At 34.1% G+C, this 20,107-nt stretch overlaps 2 protein-coding genes across 3 annotated transcripts in view; one reads left to right on the forward strand and one right to left on the reverse strand.

The window, feature by feature from the left end:
- Positions 1-4,245: 4,245 nt before the first annotated feature.
- On the reverse strand, positions 4,246-5,806 carry LOC139510779 (uncharacterized). The gene is made up of 2 exons (XM_071297310.1): positions 5,601-5,806; positions 4,246-4,684 (listed from the first exon to the last, which is right to left on the reverse strand). The coding sequence occupies exons 1-2, from the start codon at positions 5,804-5,806 to the stop codon at positions 4,246-4,248; spliced, it is 645 nt and encodes a 214-aa protein (XP_071153411.1).
- Positions 5,807-14,665: 8,859 nt separating this feature from the next.
- Positions 14,666-20,107, forward strand: part of LOC139511856 (choline/ethanolamine transporter flvcr2b-like) — a 45,754-nt gene continuing 40,312 nt past the window's right edge. Inside the window, exon 1 of one of the 2 annotated variants that reach the window (XM_071298981.1) lies at positions 14,666-14,737. The gene's annotated coding sequence lies outside the window, so the exon portion shown is untranslated. The remainder of the gene's footprint in view (positions 14,738-20,107) is intronic. The other variant, XM_071298980.1, reaches the window with a different exon arrangement.

Genomic DNA, 20,107 nt, shown 5'->3' on the forward strand with positions numbered 1-20,107 from the left:
TCAAGTATTAATGTTCTTCAGCATTGTTAGCTCACCTGGCCCAAAGGACCAAATGAGCTTTTCTCATCACTTGGCATCCGTCGTCGTCATCATTATGGTGACTTGAGTAACACCGGTATCACTCAGATCAAGAACATAACGTCCAGTGCCAAATGTTTCATGCATTATTTGAACGACATCATGTATACAATACATATACTGTAGACAGGTTCTATAAATGTATTATCATACCGGGATATAAACAGACTCCAGATAAGAATAGCACAATAAAAATGTATTTTTACTAGCAATGGTTTTATAGATTTATTTTATCAATATGATTATTATGTGATACACGCCGGTTGTTAATTATCGTAATTGCAAATTTGATTTGTACTGTTGTTAATTATCGTAATTGCAAATTTGATTTGTACTGTATCTATTAAGCGTTCAGACTGTTGATTGCGTATTGTCCAGTTGCAAGTACTTCATGCATATTTAGAGGGAACATACAAGTTTTAATGTTTTTACATTTGCTGTATAAATTAACTTTAGACTGTTGATGGCGTATTTCGGGTAACACGAATCACCGAATAACACTGTTATTATCCGAATAACACATGTAATGACCGAATAACTCTTCAAATATCAATATTAACACATTTGAGTGACTTTTAAACATATATTATTGAATAAAATTATATTAGAAGTGTATTTTATAACCTAAAAATGATTTACAAGTTGCAGGTAAGTTAATATTGATCATTAAAAATTTATGGATATCGGTGTGTATTTCCAAGATGGCGACCAAGGAAATCGTATGGAATGAATAAAAGAAAGATTGCATACAATCCCTCAACGTGTTCATCTTGGACCACCTAAGTGGAGCCCTCACGCCACGACAAGGCAATGAACAATGTGAGGGTGGGCTTTTTTTAAATAAAATATGGAATAGTAAACTGTTTAAATTAGTTTTTGTTTTAATTTTAGTTAGTTATTAAAAAAAAAAATATTATCTTTATCATATTATTATATTTTTAATTTAGAAATGGATGTTAACCAAGCCCCCTTTTAAACTCTAAAATTACAACTACTAAGATACCCTGCACAAGGCAAGGGCATATCTGTCATAGTCCGCGAAAATACTTTATTTAGAATTTATTGTAAAAAATTTATAACTACTAAGATATCCTGCACAAGGCACGGGCTTATCTGTCATAGTCCGCGGAAATACTTTATTTAGAATTTATTTTAAAAAAATTATAACTATTAAGATATCCTGCACAAGGCACAGGCTTATCTGTCATAGTCCGCGAAAATACTTTATTTAGAATTTATTGTAAAAAATTTATAACTACTAAGATATCCTGCACAAGGCACGGGCTTATCTGTCATAGTCCGCGAAAATACTTTATTTAGGTAGCAATGATTGTGACAGATATTCATTTGATGAGACTGCCTTCAGAACAGACATGAATATTTTCATTTATGCTTGTCTTTCGAGAGGAGTATCAGTGGTATTCATGTCAGTTATGAAGCGGTCTGGGCCTTGGTATTGCACTCCCGATGAGCATACAGTTCGCCGAGAGATAGTGAACAAAATGATGAAAAGCATAGCTCTTGAAAATCATTTTGTACATTATTTCAAGCCAACTAATGTTTATCGGGTGGAATACGAAGCTCGTGACGGGGTACATTTCACTGAAGAGGGTTACCGTGCCTTCTTAGTAGCTTTGAGGAAGTCGGTCAGTTGGTTTATTAACAAAGTTAGCAAATGAACTGAAATATTTTCTCAACGACTCCACGTGAAATGTATTTTGTTTAAGAAGAAGAAATTTTTTTTTAACATCGAATGACTAAAATAATCCAAAAGTTCTTACATATTTTTAATTTTAAATTATAATTTGCCAGAAGAAAGCTTTTTTAACAGGAAAACTCAAATCAACTTTAAATACTTTTTTTTATTTTAATAATTTTAAATAATCAAAAATTATTGGTGAAACATTGAACATTATTGGCACTGGCTACGGTTACATGGAAATGTAACAATAATAGAAATATTATTGTTACATTGGAGACTAAATGCCGGAATGCATGGTTGGGTGAGGACCTGATTAATTACGAATGTAACAATAACTATTGAGGCTACGGTTACATAGCGTTATTGTTACATGAAAAACAGCAATGTACGATGGGGACTTGTAATATGTACTAAATAATAAAAGTTTAAGACATTTATTTTATATTTACAATACATACAATGTCTTTATTTTTTTTTATTTACAAAGACAGTTAATAAATATCCAGTAAGTGGTTTTTGGAGCATGTTTAAGTCCGACATATCATTTTGACGAATCTACTCCAAGCAGCCATCACACACCAGTAATAAGGGGGCAGGACCTTTTTCGGGATGCGGGATCGGGTGTTTTTTAAGCTCGGGATATCGAGATTGATCTTTCGGGGTGTCGGGATTTATTTTTTTAAGCCCGGGATTTCGGGATCAGGACCCCTCCTACCCTCCGCTGTGAACGTCTGTATCGCATACCGTGCGATTCAATTCTGCGATATTCCTTTTAGAAGATAAGGAAATCTTTAATGTTACAAATGGAAGTTTTTAACGACCTTGACTGGCTATACAGCCTTTGCACGGTCGGTCTTTAATGTTTGCCATGGTTTATTTGCTTTCGGTGAGAAATACTATTTTACTCTCGCAATGTTGATATTCTCATCCGATCTTTTGGTTGAAAGCATGTGGTGTAGCTTCATGTTGTCTTTCAATATGATTGCATTGCCGTCCATTACGGATGTTAGGTTTACCTCAGATTTCAGTATCCAACTTAGCAGTTAACAAACTTTGCTTCAGTTGATGTATCAATTTCTTAGAGTTGCTTTTGTATAGAGCTATAGCTATAGAGCTGTATGAAATTTGTGTCTTGATATTGTTTCATTTTCGTTTCAAACGCATCCCAAGTTTTTCATCCAAAACTAAATTGGTAAAATAAATCTCTTCATCCATTGTTCAAAGTATATATAAATGACAGAAATAAGAGAAGGTATGCAGTTAAATACTTCAAAAAGTGAACACTTTATCAGCCCCAGTTCTCAACAACAAACTATATTTTTCGCATTAATTTTGACACTGCTAATCTGAGGTATTTTTATTACCTTTAAGATTAATATGTAAAACTACTTCAACATCATTTGTATAATAATAATACTTATTAATTATCATTATTACAAGTATTAATTAGTACATATGAAAGAATTAAGCAACACAGCTAAAGAAGATTTAAATTTAATAAATTTAGCGTACATTGCTGTTTTTCATGTAACAATAACACAATGTAACCGTAGCCTCAATAATTATTGTTACATTCGTAATTAATCGGTTCCTTGCCCAACTTTGCATTCCGGCAATTAGTCTCCAATGTAACAATAATATTTTTATTATTGTTACATTTCCATGTAACCGTAGCCAGTGCCAACATTATTACCTTTTCACAGAAAGCTAACATAGGATGTACATATTGTATATAGTTGTAAATATTTATTTGTGTTCTTTTTTCATTTTTATAGATTCAGATTCAATATTTTATTATAGTCTCACCACATACAAACATAAAATGAGATTCACATACATAGATTTAAAACATTAAAACATTTGCATTGCATGTACCAATCTTAAAAAGATTTATGAGAGACTTTTAAGATATACTATATACATATAAACTTATTTTTACACATTTAGAATTAAAAATTCTGACATAATATACATTTTTACTAAATGATATTAAAACATTTGTTTCTTTAAAAACTAGTGAAATAAAATACTATTTCTTCTTAATAAAATGTTGTTGCAGGTTTTGGCAACTATAGCAGCAACATTGTCATTACTAAATAAAAATATAAATTTTTCATTATCTGATAAAAGGTTAAAATGTTCATTAAAATGTAAAGCTTCATGTATCATGATTTGTCTTAGATCCACATATAATGGGCATTTTAAAATGACATGCATTTCATCTTCAACAATAGAGCTACAGTTAAAACATGTCCTCTCGTGGACTTCTTTCTTTTCATATCTTCCAGTTTCTAGTTTTAGTGGAGCTACCCCACATCTAAATTTAGCAAATGAACTTCTGTTCTTTAAAGATATAATATTTTGCAAATAATTTTCAGTACAATAGTTATTTTTAAACAATTTGTAAGTTCTTAATTTACTTCCCTCTGCATATGCAGCAACTCTTGTACACCTACCTTACCTACCTAGTCCTTATTATGCCCGGGGGCACATAGGGCAAGGACTAGTTCTTTCCACTCATCTCTGTTCTGTGCTTTCTTTTCTATTACACCCCAGCTGATTCCATGTTCTTTCATTTCAGCTTCAACTGTTCTTCTCCAAGTTGTTTTGGGGCGTCCTTTCTTCCTTTTCCCCTCAGGTGTCCATCTTAAGGCTACTCTGGTCAAGTCCTCTGCTGGTCTTCTTAGAACATGGCCAATCCATCTCCATCTTTTCTGCTTCAATAAAGTCTCCATGTTGTTGGATCCTGTTGTTTCATGGAGGTCTTTGTTGGTAATCTTACGCGGCCAGAATATCCTTAAGATCTTTCTAAGGCAACCATTGTGAAAACTGGAGAGCTTGTTGATGTCTTTTTCTGTCATTCTCCAGCATTCCGCCCCATATAGCAGCACTGCTAGTACACAACTGTTATATAATCTTATTTTGGTGTTCTTACTGATGTTGCTTGTCTTCCAGATGTGTCTTAGTTTTAAAAATGCAGTTTGATTTAAAATTATCAAATACATCCTCCTCAATTTGTTTAATACAATTTTTGTTTAATACATTTGATTCAAAATTACAATATTGCTCATAATTATACAATTTTAACATTTCTATAACTCTAAAACTCCAGTTTTTAATTCTAGTATTACACTTTCGTATAGACCACTTAAAAATTTTAAAATTTATCCTGTGTGGGTCCATTATGGAACACCTAGCCCAATGTCTCAAGACACTTGACCATTGTTTAACGCATATATAATTATTGGTGTTGGTAATGCAGCCTTGGTAAACCAAGACAGTCACAAGCCTGTTTAATGCAGAGTGTCCATACCGTAATATAATTTCATTATCTCTTAATGATTAATTATGTAATGGGCACGTGTCAGTAAACAACAACCGAATTAACAATATAACAGAAGTGTGAGGTAATGATTATTTTGTTTATTGGAACATATTAACTCATTATCACTGCTAAATTATATATTTGGTACTGAACATTTCACTATTAAAACTTATTCAATGTATGAAAATAAAGGAAAGTAGCAATAAAAAAACGTAAATACTAATTTTAGAAGAATATTATTTCTGATTTTTTAGTAACTTAAATTAATTAAATTTAATACATTTTAAATGAAATAAGAAATAAAGGAAATATAATAAACTTAGTGAAAGATTATCTTCTTAAAAATTAAAATTTTTATTTTAATCTTCTTGTTCCATGTTTTGTTCTCTATTAATAATATAAAAACTCAATTTCACATTTATATACCTTATAATATATAAAACAACCTATATAATATAAACGGTATGTCTGAAATATACTTAAAAAAATACTTACCTTTCTAGGGCCTTGGCCATGTCATACTTGTTGTCTGTAAAGCAGCAGTCCTTACATAGGAACTTTAGAGACACATCTGACCAGGCCAATAACAATGCATCATCCATTGGGACACAAGCACTGTGAACCCAACGATCACAACAACTGCATTGAATGGTGCAATCAACACATTCTTCATCACATTGAACACACGGATATAAAGCCATTTTGAAAATGGAAGACAGCACAAATGTCTTCATGGTTTTTTATACAAAATTATAGTTACTTGTAAAAACATTTATATTTGCCAATGAAAATCTTTAATTTAGTTTTGAGAAAATTTTATTAGAACAAACATACGAATCATCCATTCAGAAGCTTTGTTTTTATTAAAACAATCAAGTATAATATTTTTTTAATTAAATTTGAATTGAATATGTTCAAATACTTAATTACATTTTATTTAATGTTGAGTAAATTGTTATGAAAAGTAATTAGTGATTGGAGTAATTGCATTGCTTTGATGTACTGGTTAAATTTTCAAATCCTTTCGGAAAAACAATCATTAGACAATTCTCTGTATATACAGTAAAATATTTAATACTATATTTTCATAGCGTTTTCCTTTGAAGGCATATGCAATCTTTCTTTTATTCATTCCATACGATTTCATTGGTCGCCATCTTGGAAGTACACACCGATATCCATAAATTTTTAATGATCAATATTAACTTACCTGCAACTTGTAAATCATTTTTAGGTTATAAAATACACTTCTAATATAATTTTATTCAATAATATATGTTTAAAAGTCACTCAAATGTGTTAATATTGATATTTGAAGAGTTATTCGGTCATTACATGTGTTATTCGGATAATAACAGTACTAGTGTTATTCGGTGATTCGAGGTACCGGCGTATTTCAAGTTGCAAGTATTTCATGCATATTTAGAGAGAACATACAAGTTTTAATGATTTTACATTTCTAGTGTATAAATTAACTTTAGACTGTTGATTGCGTATTTCAGTTGCAATTGTTTCATGCATATTTAGAGAGAAAATAAAAGTTTTAATGCGCAAAAAAGGAACATTTTGACCAGCTATATGTACAGTTTAAATAAAAATGTTTGCTTACAATTTACATACGACATAGCCGAAATAACGCCCCTACTTTACCCAGTGTATACTGCCGGTTTAAAAAAGACCTCACGACTTCATCTTTATTTTTTTAATGAAATGGTAAAATTATTATACGTTAATGAAATAGCAAAAAGCCAAATAACGCTTGATATGGACACGTTTGGGGGTTAGTTGAAAAAATTGACACGTTTAGGCGTTGATACAATTGGCACGCTGGTTGCAGTTCAGTGACGTCGATGTTAGACACGTTTGGGGGAATCGGACACGTTTGGGGGGGGGGGGGGGGGGGGGGGAAGGACACGTTTCTGAGTGTTACATATCATTATATTAAAATAATACATATCAAAATGATCATCCCAAGCTTAACTGCTGAAACACTAAAATAGTGTCGGATCCTACACTGTGTATTGTGCAATATGGAATGCGTGGTTGTATGGGTGTCTCATAATACAGTAACAAGATCAATATTTAAAAATGAAATCACTATTGATTCCCTTATTAAAACTTAACCTGAGCATGTAAATATTTTCGTGTGTAAGTTCCCCATTATTTTGCTGTATCAATATAAGGTAATTGTATTGTATAATATAAATACAGGAAGTGTAAGAAACAATTTTTATGCTATTTGGTCTCTGGTGAAGTGTTTGTCGTCTTATTCGCAATTATACCAAATAGTTAATACTATTATACCATATTTCATATAATGACAATGTAGTTACTTAGTTTATTTTGAAATAGAAAAAAAAAACATTTTCAATGCCCTTTCATCAAAATTCAACTAAGAGTTCAATAAAAATTCGCTAATATACCGCAGTCCCAATAGGACACGATCGCACTACGATCTGTGAATAAAAATGCAAATTTTGACGATCGAAGTGCGATCGTGTAGATCGCAGTAAGGTCGTAATACGGACCGGTCGTGGTGAGGTCTTCAAGATCGTGATGAGCGTGGCCAACTTTGAATATGTTCAAAACAATCGTGGTGCGGTCGTGGCGAAATCAGGCCATAGGAGAAGCGTAGTGAGAGCTCAGTAAGGTCTTGGTAAGATCGCAAAGGTCGCTGTACCATCGTAGCGAGAGCGTAGAGAAAACATGATTCTAATCGTAGAGACTGTGCTACGATCTCACAGCGACGTTACTACGACCTCACTACGACCATCACGTTCTCACTGCGACCCAGATACGCTTCCACTACGACTATACCACGTTTACACCACGCTGATTAAGACCATAGTACGATTCTAGCACGCCCATGCCGTCCCCATCATGCTCATTGTCATTATCACATGAAATATATAAAAATACTGTATGTTTTGTTTAAAATTGAGAATTGAAATGGGGAATGTGTCAAAGAGACAAAACAACCCGACCATAGAGCAGACAACAGCCGAAGGCCACCAATGAATCTTCAATGCAGCGAGAAACTCTCGAACCCGCAGGTCTCCTTCAACTGGCCCCTAAACAAATATGTATATTAGTTCAGTGATATAGGACGTCATACTTAACTCCGAATTATACACAAGAAACTAAAATTAACTAGAGGCTCTAAAGAGCCAGTGTCGCTCACCTGCATTTACTGATGCTTTGGAAATTATGTAAAATAAGGTTAAAATCATGATTTATAGTATAAGATATCATTAGATACTATATATAATAATATCTAAGATAATAGCAAACAACTGCAAAATTTCCATAAAATTACTAACTCAGGGGCAGCAACCCAACAACTGGTTGTCGGATTTGTCTGAAAATTTCAGGGCAGCTTTATCTAGATCTGATGAACATTTTTGCCACCTGTCAGATTTGCTCTAAATGCTTCAATTTCAGAGATGTACACCAAAAACTGCATTTTACCCTATGTAATATGTTTAGCCATGTCTGCCATCTTGGTTCGCGGGCAGGGTCATCGGACACATTTTTTAATCTACATACCCTAGTGATGAGTGTGATCAAGTTTGGTTAAATTTGCCTTAGTAGTTTCAGAGGAGAAGATTTAAAAAAAATATGTGAAAATTGGTTAAAAATTGGAGAAGATTACAAAAATTTATGAAAAATTGTTAACAATTGACTATAAAGTGCAATAACTCCTTAAGGATCAATTGACCATTTTGATCATGTTGACTTATTTGTAGATCTTACTTTGCTGAACATTATTGCTGTTCACAGTTTACCTCTATCTATAATAATAACCAAAACGGCAAAATTTCCTTAAAATTACAAATTTAGGGGCAGCAACCCAACAACGGGTTCTCTGATTCATCTGAAAATTTCAGAGCAGATAGATCTTGACCTAATAAACAATTTAACCCCATTTCAGATTTGCTCTAAATACTTTAGTTTCAGAGATATAAGCCAAAATCTACATTTTACCCCTATGTTCTATTTTTAGCCATGACGGCTATCTTGGTTGGATGGCCGGGCCATCGGACACATTTTTAAACTAGATACCCCAAGGAATAGGATGATTGTGGCCAAGTTTGGTTAAATTTGACCCCGTAGTTTCAGAGGAGAAGATTTTTGTAAAAGTTTACAGACGCCGGACGACGGACGCCAAGTGATGAGAAAAGCTCACTTTGCCCTTTGGGCCAGGTGAGCTAAAAAGCATACAAGACTAACAAAGGCCAGAGTCTCCGGACTTTGGACAGGCACAAAAACGCGGTGGGGTTAAACATGTTTTTTGAGATATCACACCCCCCTTATACCTCTAGCCAATGTAGAAAAAACAAATGCACAACAATACGCACAGTAAAATTCAGTTTAAGAGAAGTCCGAGTCCGATGTCAGAATAGGTAACAAAAGAAAATAAACAAAATGACAATAATACATAGATAACAAAATACTACTAGCAGTAACTGACATGCCAGCTCCAGACCTCAATTAAACTGATTCGAAAGATAAAGTCTTCATCATATCATAAGCACTATCACTCCCGTTAGGGATTTAGAAGTATACCATCATAAAATATATGAGAAGAACACATTTGTTTGTCTGTATGTAATTTGGACCTCTTGTCCTTTTTCTCCAACGGCACAATCATGCTTGACACATCCGTGTCATCCCTGCAATCCTTCACTTAAACATCGTCATTTGAGCTTGATGAACCAGCAGTAAGTTGTGATTCAGGTTGCATTGGTCAGTCCGACATCTCTGCTGTATCAGTATTCTTTACTACTAGAGCTCCCGCTGCATCTACATCTACTTCTACCACCACGCCCACGTCACGGTTCTGGTAGATTTTTGTGACATGGCTAGGTTTGTTTCCGAGAAATCTATGTATTAATCAGAAATATAAGGAATAGATCAGTTTTTATATGGAACACGATGTTGAGGTTATTGCTGAGAACTAGTAATGCGGGATTCACACATTGCCGATTATTGCTCCCGTTTCAGATCGGCATATAGCAGACTGTGATAGGATTACGTTCCGACAGTACCTGATCATCCCGAGTATGCCGACAGTTTTCGAACGGATGACTTCCGTCAGCGTCGGTTCACTGTCTGATCTCTGTCGTATTACATTCGGTAGAATTGGGACGCAGTCGTGACAGACTCGGTCGAATTTTACCAGGCTAAAGATACAAATTAGATTAGAAGCGGATTGAGAACAGGATTATCGGGATAAATTCGCTTGGAAACGGTTGAATATCGACGCTTCCTTGAACAATATCTGATTGTTGTCGTGATTAAATTATTTGTTTTGCAAATTTTAAAGTTTGAATTTCCATCCACGATTCACAGGATCTTAATTAGACTTTTGACAAACTTTAATCGGGAATGGTCCTGTCAAGGACGGCAGTAAAAATCGTGAATGTGTGACCCCAGCTCAAGATCGCGGTATGAACGTAGTATAATCGTGGTAAGAACGTGCTATGATCGCAGTAGAAGCGTGGTAAGATAGTGTTGCAATCGGATAACTCGTGGTATGGTCGTTGTGAGAACGTGATGAGCGTAGAAAGATCTTGATAAGCGTAGTGAGGTCGCAGAACAAGCGCGATGAGAACGTGGTATAATTGTAGCGGGATCGTTGTAGGAGACGCGTAATGAGGACGTAGTAGCATCGTTAAAGCAACTTAAATTTACATTTTCATGCCGCTCATACCGCGACCGCACCACGATCTGAATTTGTTTTAGATCGCGGTGAGCGTGGTGCGATCGTGGTCTAGTGGGACTGGGCTGCTTAACCATCCTTTTAAAATCCTATGCATCCAAATCAAATTTTTAAGATGATATGCACAAAAATCATTTCGCATTTTAAGACTAAAATATTCATAGAATATTCTTCTTTAAAACGTGGACAGTGGAATAAAAATTAGATAAATGTAGTCAAATTATGAAAATGAAATTGCTAATCCCACCCTACAACTTTTCATTTTCAGTACTAGTACCATATAAGTATTTTCAACATCAAAAGCAATGCATAGAGGACAAATATTTAAAACCTATGTTTGAACTTTCACATGCTTCAAAACAACCTATATAAATTATGTTAATTTTGGGAGACAAGTATCTTAGTTTCAAGTCTTTCTATCAATCTTATTTTCACTAAGATAACTAATAAACTTTGTAAGAAGAATGTTTATTTGGTTAAATCTCCTGTATCAAAGATGTACATTGAATGCTTTAAACAATCAACTGTGAAATATATTTGATCTAAATTGATTTTTTTTAACAAAACTGTTATTCGAATTAAATCACATTAATAAAATTGAGAATGGAAATGGGGACTGTGTCAAAGAGACAACAAGGTCATTTTGTCTACCTAAAATATTGCTGTAAATATTACTGTCTCCATTTTTTTAGCTCACCTGGCCCGAAGGGCCAAGTGAGCTTTTCCCATCACTTTGCGTCCGGCGTCCGTCGTCCGTCGTTGTCGTCCGTCGTCGTTAACTTTTACAAAAATCTTCTCCTCTGAAACTACTGGGCCAAAGTAAACCAAACTTGGCCACAATCATCATTGGGGTATCTAGTTTAAAAAATGTGTGGCGTGACCCGGCCAACCAACCAAGATGGCCGCCATGGCTAAAAATAGAACATAGGGGTAAAATGCAGTTTTTGGCTTGTAACTCAAAAACCAAAGCATTTAGAGCAAATCTGACAGTAAAATTGTTAATCAGGTCAAGATCTATCTGCCCTGAAATTTTCAGATGAATCGAACAACCCGTTGTTGGGTTGCTGCCCCTGAAATGATAATTTTAAGGAAATTTTGCTGTTTTTGGTTATTATCTTGAATATTATTATAGATAGAGATAAACTGTAAACAGCAATAATGTTCAGCAAAATAAGATTTACAAATAAGTCAACGTGACCGAAATGGTCAGTTGACCCCTTTAGGAGTTATTGCCCTTTTTAGTCCATTTTTAACCATTTTTCGTAAATCTTAGTTATCTTTTACAAAAATCTTCTCCTCTAAAACTACTGGGACAAATTAATCCAAACTTGGCCACAATCATGATTGGGGTATCTAGTTTAAAAAATGTGTGGCGTGACCTGGCCAACCAACCAAGATGGCCGCCATGGCTAAAAATAGAACATAGGGGTAAAATGCAGTTTTTGGCTTATAACTCAAAAACCAAAGCATTTAGAGCAAATCTGACTTGGTAAAATTGTTCATCAGGTCAAGATCTATCTGCCCTGAAATTTTCAGATGAATCGAACAACCCGTTGTTGGGTTGCTGCCCCTGAAATAATAATTTTAAGGAAATTTTGCTGTTTTTGGTTATTATCTTGAATATTATTATAGATAGAGAGCAATAATGTTCAGCAAAATAAGATTTACAAATAAGTCAACATGACCAAAATGGTCAGTTGACCACTTTAGGAGTTATTGCCCTTTATAGTCAATTTTTAACCATTTTTCGTTAATCTTAGTAATCTTTTAGAAAAATCTTCTCCTCTGAAACTACTGGGCCAAAATGGTCAGTTGACCACTTTAGGAGTTATTGCCCTTTATAGTCAATTTTTTCGTCATTTTTCAGTTTCAAATAGGACGTCACTTGGCGTAGAGGTTTAAACGTATTCGGATGTGTCTACTTTTGTGTTTCAAATGTCTGGTTATGTAAATGTATTTCAGTTGTTTCCTGTAATTAGTTAATACTTCAGCTTTATCATGTACATCTTTTGAATATTCATTTTATTAAATTTACTGTTTACAAAAGTATAAATTACTCTAAATTATAGGGATTTTCTGGTAACTTAACAGAAAACCCTTGCCGTTTTTGGCACAACCTTTTTGATCTTTTGGTCCTCGATGCTGTTCAACTTTGTACTCGTTTCGGCTTTCAAACTTTTGTATCTGTGCGTCACACATAGGTCTTGTGTGGACAAAATACACTTCTGGCGTATTAAAATTTTGAACTTGTTGCCTTTTGTTGGCTGTTGTTCGTGTGATTCTTTGTCAATTGTGTTCTCCAATTTATTTATATTGTAGTCCTGTGTTGTCATTTTGATGTTATATTTCACATGGCCATAAAAGTGCGAGGTTTGGCATGCCACAAAACCAGGTTCAACCCACCATTTTTTCCTTTAAAAATGCCCTGTACCAAGTCAGGAATATGGTCATTGTTATATTATAGTTCGTTTCTGTGTGTATTACATTATAACGTTGTGTCGTTTGTTTTCTCTTATTTTTGAGTGTAAATTCACATTGCGATAAGACGTGTCACGGTACTTGTCTATCCCAAATTCATGTATTTGGTTTTGATGTTATATATATATATGTTATATTTGTTATTCTCGTGGGATTTTGTCTATATGTGTTACATTTTAGTGTTATGTCGTTGTTCTCCTCTTATATTTAATGCGTTTCCCTCGGTTTTAGTTTGTTATCCCGATTTTGTTTTTTGTCCATGGATTTATGAGTTTTGAACAGCGGTATACTACTGTTGCCTTTATTTAACCATTTTTCGTAAATCTTAGTAATCTTTTAGAAAAATCTTCTCCTCTGAAACTACTGGGCCAAATTTAACCAAACTTAGCCATAATTGGGGTATCTAGTTAAAAAAATGTGTCCGGTAACTCGGCCAACAAACAAGATGGCCGCCATGGCTAAAAATAGAACATGGGAGTAAAATGCAGTTTTTGGCTTATAACTCAAAAACCAAAGCATTAAGAGCAAATCTGACAGGAAGTAAAATTGTTGATCAGGTCACGATCTATCTGCCCTGGAATTTTCAGATGAATCGGATAATCGGTTGTTAGGTTGCTGCCCCTGAATTGGTAATTTTGAGGAAATTTTGCTGTTTTTTTTTGTTATCTTGAATATTATTATAGATAGAGATAAACTGTTAACAGCAATAATGTACAGCAAAGTAAGAACTAAAAATAAGTCACTATGACCAAAATAGTCAATTGACCCCCTAAGGAGTTATTGCCCTTCATAGTCAATTTTTAACAATTTTCTTAAAATTTGAAGATTTTCATTAACATTTTCCACAGAAAGTACTGTTATAGATAGAGATAATTGTAAGCAGCAAGAATGTTTAGTAAAGTAAGATCTACAAACACATCACCATCACCAAAACACAATTTTGTCATGAATCCATCTGTGTCCATTGTTTAATATTCACATAGACCAAGGTGAGCGACACAGGCTCTTTAGAGCCTCTAGTTTCTTAATTTGTCCATACCATATCAAATGATTCAAACTACTTTTCCAATCTCTCCATCAGTGATTTATATATCACTTGTATCATTTATATGTATAGATAGCCATAATTTCAGACACACGCCCCTTCCCCTGTTTATTCCCCTCTTGTTTGCGAAAAAAACGAAGCATTTCATCTCATCAATCATAAAACTAAAGCTATTTTTATCCAAACAGGATAAAACTTCTTACACACTAATCCATCTTACTATTTAAGTTGATACATATATTTGGCATTTTTTTTTTGTAATAAACACAATTTTAATTCTATATAATATACAAGGTCACTTAAAATTTTAAAAGACACGAGTTGTTCAAATATAGTGGAGAAAAATTGAGAATACACTTTTGGTGCATATCATCCTTCCTGTAACAAGTAAGTATTAAAATAAAACCAACATATTGCATGAACTTATCACCATGATTAACAGCTATAAATGCATATATTTATTTTATCAAGTATTTAACATCGGATGTGTGTATTTGGATTTAAAAGTTTTATAAAATTTTGGCATTTGTATTTTCACATATGGTATTATATACATACGGACATATGCCATCTGAAGAAAAGCTATATATACAACTGGCACGAGCCCTGCATACTAAGAAGCTTTATTTTGACCCTTAATACACATAATTTCTTCCCACTGGAAGTTTATGAGCAATCAAACAATCTATATAACGTAAGTTGGGTTATTTTGCTTGTAGTTTTATTTTGATTTATTTGATGTCTCCAATGAATGTGCCAAAATTAAACACACAAAATAAAGCAAAATCTAAAATTGAAACGAAAAATAGCATATCAGTACAACAATATCGTAATGTTTATTGTTGGAGAAAATATTTGATGTTATTTTATCTTCCGTATATTTCCTGCAATTCTATACATAGCCAAATCCGCAAATAAATACCAACTTATCAAACGATCTATATACCAGTATTGTGAGTTGTGTGGGACTTATAACATAGCCCAGACTTCTATACATTGGTGTATGATTATCAGATGATGTTATCTTTATCCCCCCCTTTTTCCTTTTGCACGTTAAGCTAGTGCGTAAAGAAAGAATGAAATGAACTTATATCCAGCATATTTCGCGGGCAGACGTTTTGATACACATATTATTTTTTAATTTTCTTCAACATCTATGTCATTTAAGCAACACGTATAATTTCTCTTGTGAAATACTTGATTGGCTTTTATTGAAACTTCGCTCTAAAATAAAGACGACAATGAACGTATATATGCATTAAAGAAATATTGTATCTGTTTTTTTTAAATGAAGTTTCAGTGGTTGTTGTAATGAAATTTATGCGATTGTCATACAAGTGAGAGGTTAAGCTAGCTATACAATCAGGTTTAATCCACCATTTTCTACATAAGAAAATGTCTGTACCAAGTTGGGAATATGACAGTTGTTATCCATTCGTTTGATGTGTTTCATGGTATGTGTTTGAGATCTTTTTATTTTGTATTTTGATAAGGGATCTTTTTCCTTTTGAATTTTCAACGAAGTTCGGTATTTGTATATTTTATCTTTTAACTGGTTAGCGTTTTTGTATTCAATATTCGGTCCACCCGATGGTTAACCGATTAACCGTTGACACCTCTAGTTTATTCTTAAAGGCACGTTTTAATCATACGACTTTCCACGTTTTCCGGTGATTAAACATTCTTGGCTTTCAATATTTTCTGTATTTGCTTTCCTGGTGAGTTGAACCAAGAAAACTCTCAGATACCATTTTATAAATGCGTTGCGTCCAGAGATTCTGGACGCCACGCATTTATAAAATTTATAAAATGGTATTTTAATTTTTCTAGCACTGCACTGATACCACTGTGGGCGAACTGTTTGTCCCTGAAGTTATCATCAGCTCATAAGTCGGTGCCAAAGTACAGACAAGATTTATAACATACGCTTTCAATTACATTTTTCGTTGATAAATTGAGAAATAAAAAAAAAAGAATAAGGGAAAGTTTACTCAAAATTGATTAGTTTATTATTAAGCCTCTTTTGACCATATGGCTCTTCACTGTTAAGGTAGCGTTACAAGCCTGGCTTTCTATATGTTCACGCCGAGTTTGTTCCAAGCTTCATATCAGACATACTTCATACAGGCGCTTCTTAGAAAGAATGAAAAGAAGCTAGCATTATCCTTATACTTCACGTTCTGTATTATAGATGGTGCCCTGCAATTAAAAAGACAAAGTTGTGACTATGTTTAATGCATCAATCTCATCGAACTTAAAATAAAAGATACAACAGATACATGTGAGTCTGTCTCATATCTTGACTTGCATCTACAAAGGGTTCGGTTGAGAACAGCGATTTACCGCTTTCATCTTCCCAATTGTGTACTTTCCATTTCTATATATATGTAGCAAAATTTCAGCAGCACTGGCGATTGAAATATATATCTCGCAGTTGAAACGATATTAAGAGCTAAAAATTTCTATGATGATTTTCTTAATACAGGACTTCCAATGTGACCGTGTTTGTACATACATAGGCAACATGACATGTGCCACACGTACAGCAAGATCTGCTTCTCAGATCATCCCCAGTGATTTTTGAAAGCGTTTGTGCTGCTCAATCGCTTTGATTTTTTTTTATGTTTTGTGGGCTGTTGTTGATCTTTTGTCGTTTTCGTTATTTTTTCCATTGCAGTAAATATGATAAACACCTTATGTTTTATAGTAACATGAAAAGTCTTACACATGAATTACATTCTATACTCTCAAGATTTGCATATTTCATTAAAAATCCAGACGTATTGTCATCTGGTTCTTCAAAATCCAAGATGGAGGAAGACCAATCACCTTAACATATGATACTTTTCAAAATTTTAATTAATGCAATATCGGCGGATAGCACCATCGAGTCCGGGTCCAAACACAAATTCTGTCCTCAAGGTCAGTAGTTTTGCTGGAATAAAGATTTCAACCTTAAAAAAACATAGAACAAAATTGTTCATATAATATTGATATCCTACATAATATTCATATTTTTGTCAAGCTGATGCAGATATCCTCGATTTAGCTGTTTGTGATATTTTAGAAACTTTGGTCCACAACCATTATAAAGTATAATATTCAAGTGAAAATTAATAAAAAAATCTTTGGATGGGTTTTCTCGGTGTGAAAAGATGCATAAAATATTTATGCAAAGTTAAGTTAAACAAACATATGTAGAAAAATCAAAATGTTTTATTAACTATTGATGCATGTTTTTGTAATTACAACCTTGTTCCTTAAACGGGTACATTTTATAATATAATAACGAGAGAAATTTATGTATGACTGAAAAATTATTACACCAGGGTTTTCGATATCACAAACTAGTCAAAACATTTACTAAATTTTATCATCGGTATAAGGACATCATTCGTAAATATAGCTCAACATGCAGATTTCTTATACGTTCAGGTATTTCACATCCAATTTTTTTATGGAAATATTCTTTATAAAGCATAAAGGTGTCAGTATTCACCTCAAAAACTAACAAAACCTTTGAATAGACTTATTAAGAAGGGATATAGTTACGATACTGTTGTCAGGTCATTAAAGATTTCATATTTTGGCGTCAATATTGATTCACTTATAGGGTCTTTGCATCGGAACTAAACACATTTATTCAAAAACCAGTTGTTGGCATGACACGGGTTATGTTCTTCTCATATATGTTATGATGGTATGATACTAAACCCCTAACGGGAAGGATTGTGCCTGATGTTCATATGATGAAATCATAATCTTTCAGTCAGTTTAATTGAAGTCTGGAGCTGGAGGTCCATATCCCCATGATACAACATCAAAACACATAAAACAGATTCAGATGTTAAGGACTGGTATCAGGGCCCCCTTCTATTGGTAGAGTTAGAATCGGCGTTCTCGTGTTTGGATTGTTGGCAATCCCTCCTACTATGGTCTCCATCGCAAACCTGGCAGGTGTGCTCGTATCTACAAATTCTTGCCGTGCAGCCTGATTCATAGTTGAAAGCATAACAAAACCTTTTCTGTTTAAGGGCTGGAGCCGTGAGGCTTTGTGTAAGAAAGGGCTGTTTCATGGCATTAGTTTTCCCAATAAGCCCCATAGCTAACGCCTCATTGAATAATTCCCCATTTACACCATCCCATGGTAAGTGCAAAGGGTCTACTTCCCTCCACTGCCTATATGCTTGATCATAAAAAAAAAAAAAACTGCAGCCTCAATTCCAGCTTTTTCTGCCAAGTTTGCAATGATAGCCGCATATTTCATCAGCTTCGGGGATTCAGTAGGGTATTTTTCAAAATAAATTGCCCCATAAAAGCGAAAAGCTTCATGCCACTGTGCCATTGACTCAATTTTTGCCTTACTACTACTATTTTTAACAAATGTTAAACCATCATCTTTCTCTATTGGAACATACTTTACAACTCTGGATTTGGATTTCAATACATCCTCCAGATTAATGTATTTGTTAGACTAAATATCAGCTTTCAGTTTTGGGTCCACACCCAAAGCCAGTGGGCGTGATAAACCCTGGCCTCCTAACTCGTTTGAACATGTAACTGTGTTTGGAGTGCCCTGTAGAAGATTGTTCACCACCTGTTGACTCGGAGATCCTTCAGTTGGCATGAAACACTGTTGACCGCTTCTGCTAATCACATTTGAGCAGGACGGATGACTGCTCTCAGATGATTGTTTATCAATAATATTTGTTGAGTGGGACTGGGATGGTGTCGTCATCTCTGTTGTATTACATGTAGTGGTATCTTGCCTTGGTGGACAAATGGAATTAACACCTTGGTGTGTTGGTATCAAAGTTGGATTCGGTGAGTTTACATTCCTGCCTTGAATAACACCAGTGCTTTTGAGTATTGTAACTATTGTTTGGGTGATAATTGGAGTTGCGACCGTCAATATTCTCAGAATTTGGTCATCATTATACGTATTTGGATCAATTGGATTGGACTGTACAGGTGAATTATCAGCTGACAACTGGCCGGAATTAATATTTGGATTTGAAGAGCTTGGTACAGAATTGTCTATAGATACACCCAGTCCCAAATCTGAACTGCCTAGGTTTTCAATAACTTCTCCAAGCCTCTGTGTGCTTTTCCGTTTACGATTACTTCTTTTTGGTTCTTTGGATGGCATTTCTGATAAAACGGTTGCTGGAAAAAGAACACAAGATATATTGAATGCATGATATAGAACTACCATATCAAAATAAGAGCCATAAGAACATTTTGAACATATTTATACCATCTGCACTTCTCTTTTATACCATATATACTCTATACCCTTAAATTCATTTAAGTGCCGTGTGCACCGATTCTTAATATTATATTTTATTAACCACAACAGAATTGACCTAAGTACCCTAAGCACTGCCCATCAAAGCACCATTTTTACTAGAGCGTCGCAAATTCATCTAAATGCTATTTGCACTCAAAAATAGATACAAAGAGTACTCAAACACAACAAATCTATCTATATGCCATATGGGCATGCTCCTCAACGCACCATATGGGTACTAGAGCCTCATAGAATTCATCTAAATGTTATATGCACCCATCATGCATACAAATATGTACTCAAGCACAACAAAACTATATAAATGCCATATGGGCATTGCTCATCAAAGCACCATATCATGCATATGTACTAGAGCCTCATAGATTCAGATGCGCTTGTGTTAAGTACATAAATGTATCCAAGTACACTATTTATCTCAGTGGCTCATCAAAAGAGCCTTATAAATT

The sequence above is a fragment of the Mytilus edulis genome, chromosome 2 (assembly GCF_963676685.1).
Source record: "Mytilus edulis chromosome 2, xbMytEdul2.2, whole genome shotgun sequence".
Lineage (NCBI taxonomy): Eukaryota > Metazoa > Mollusca > Bivalvia > Mytilida > Mytilidae > Mytilus > Mytilus edulis.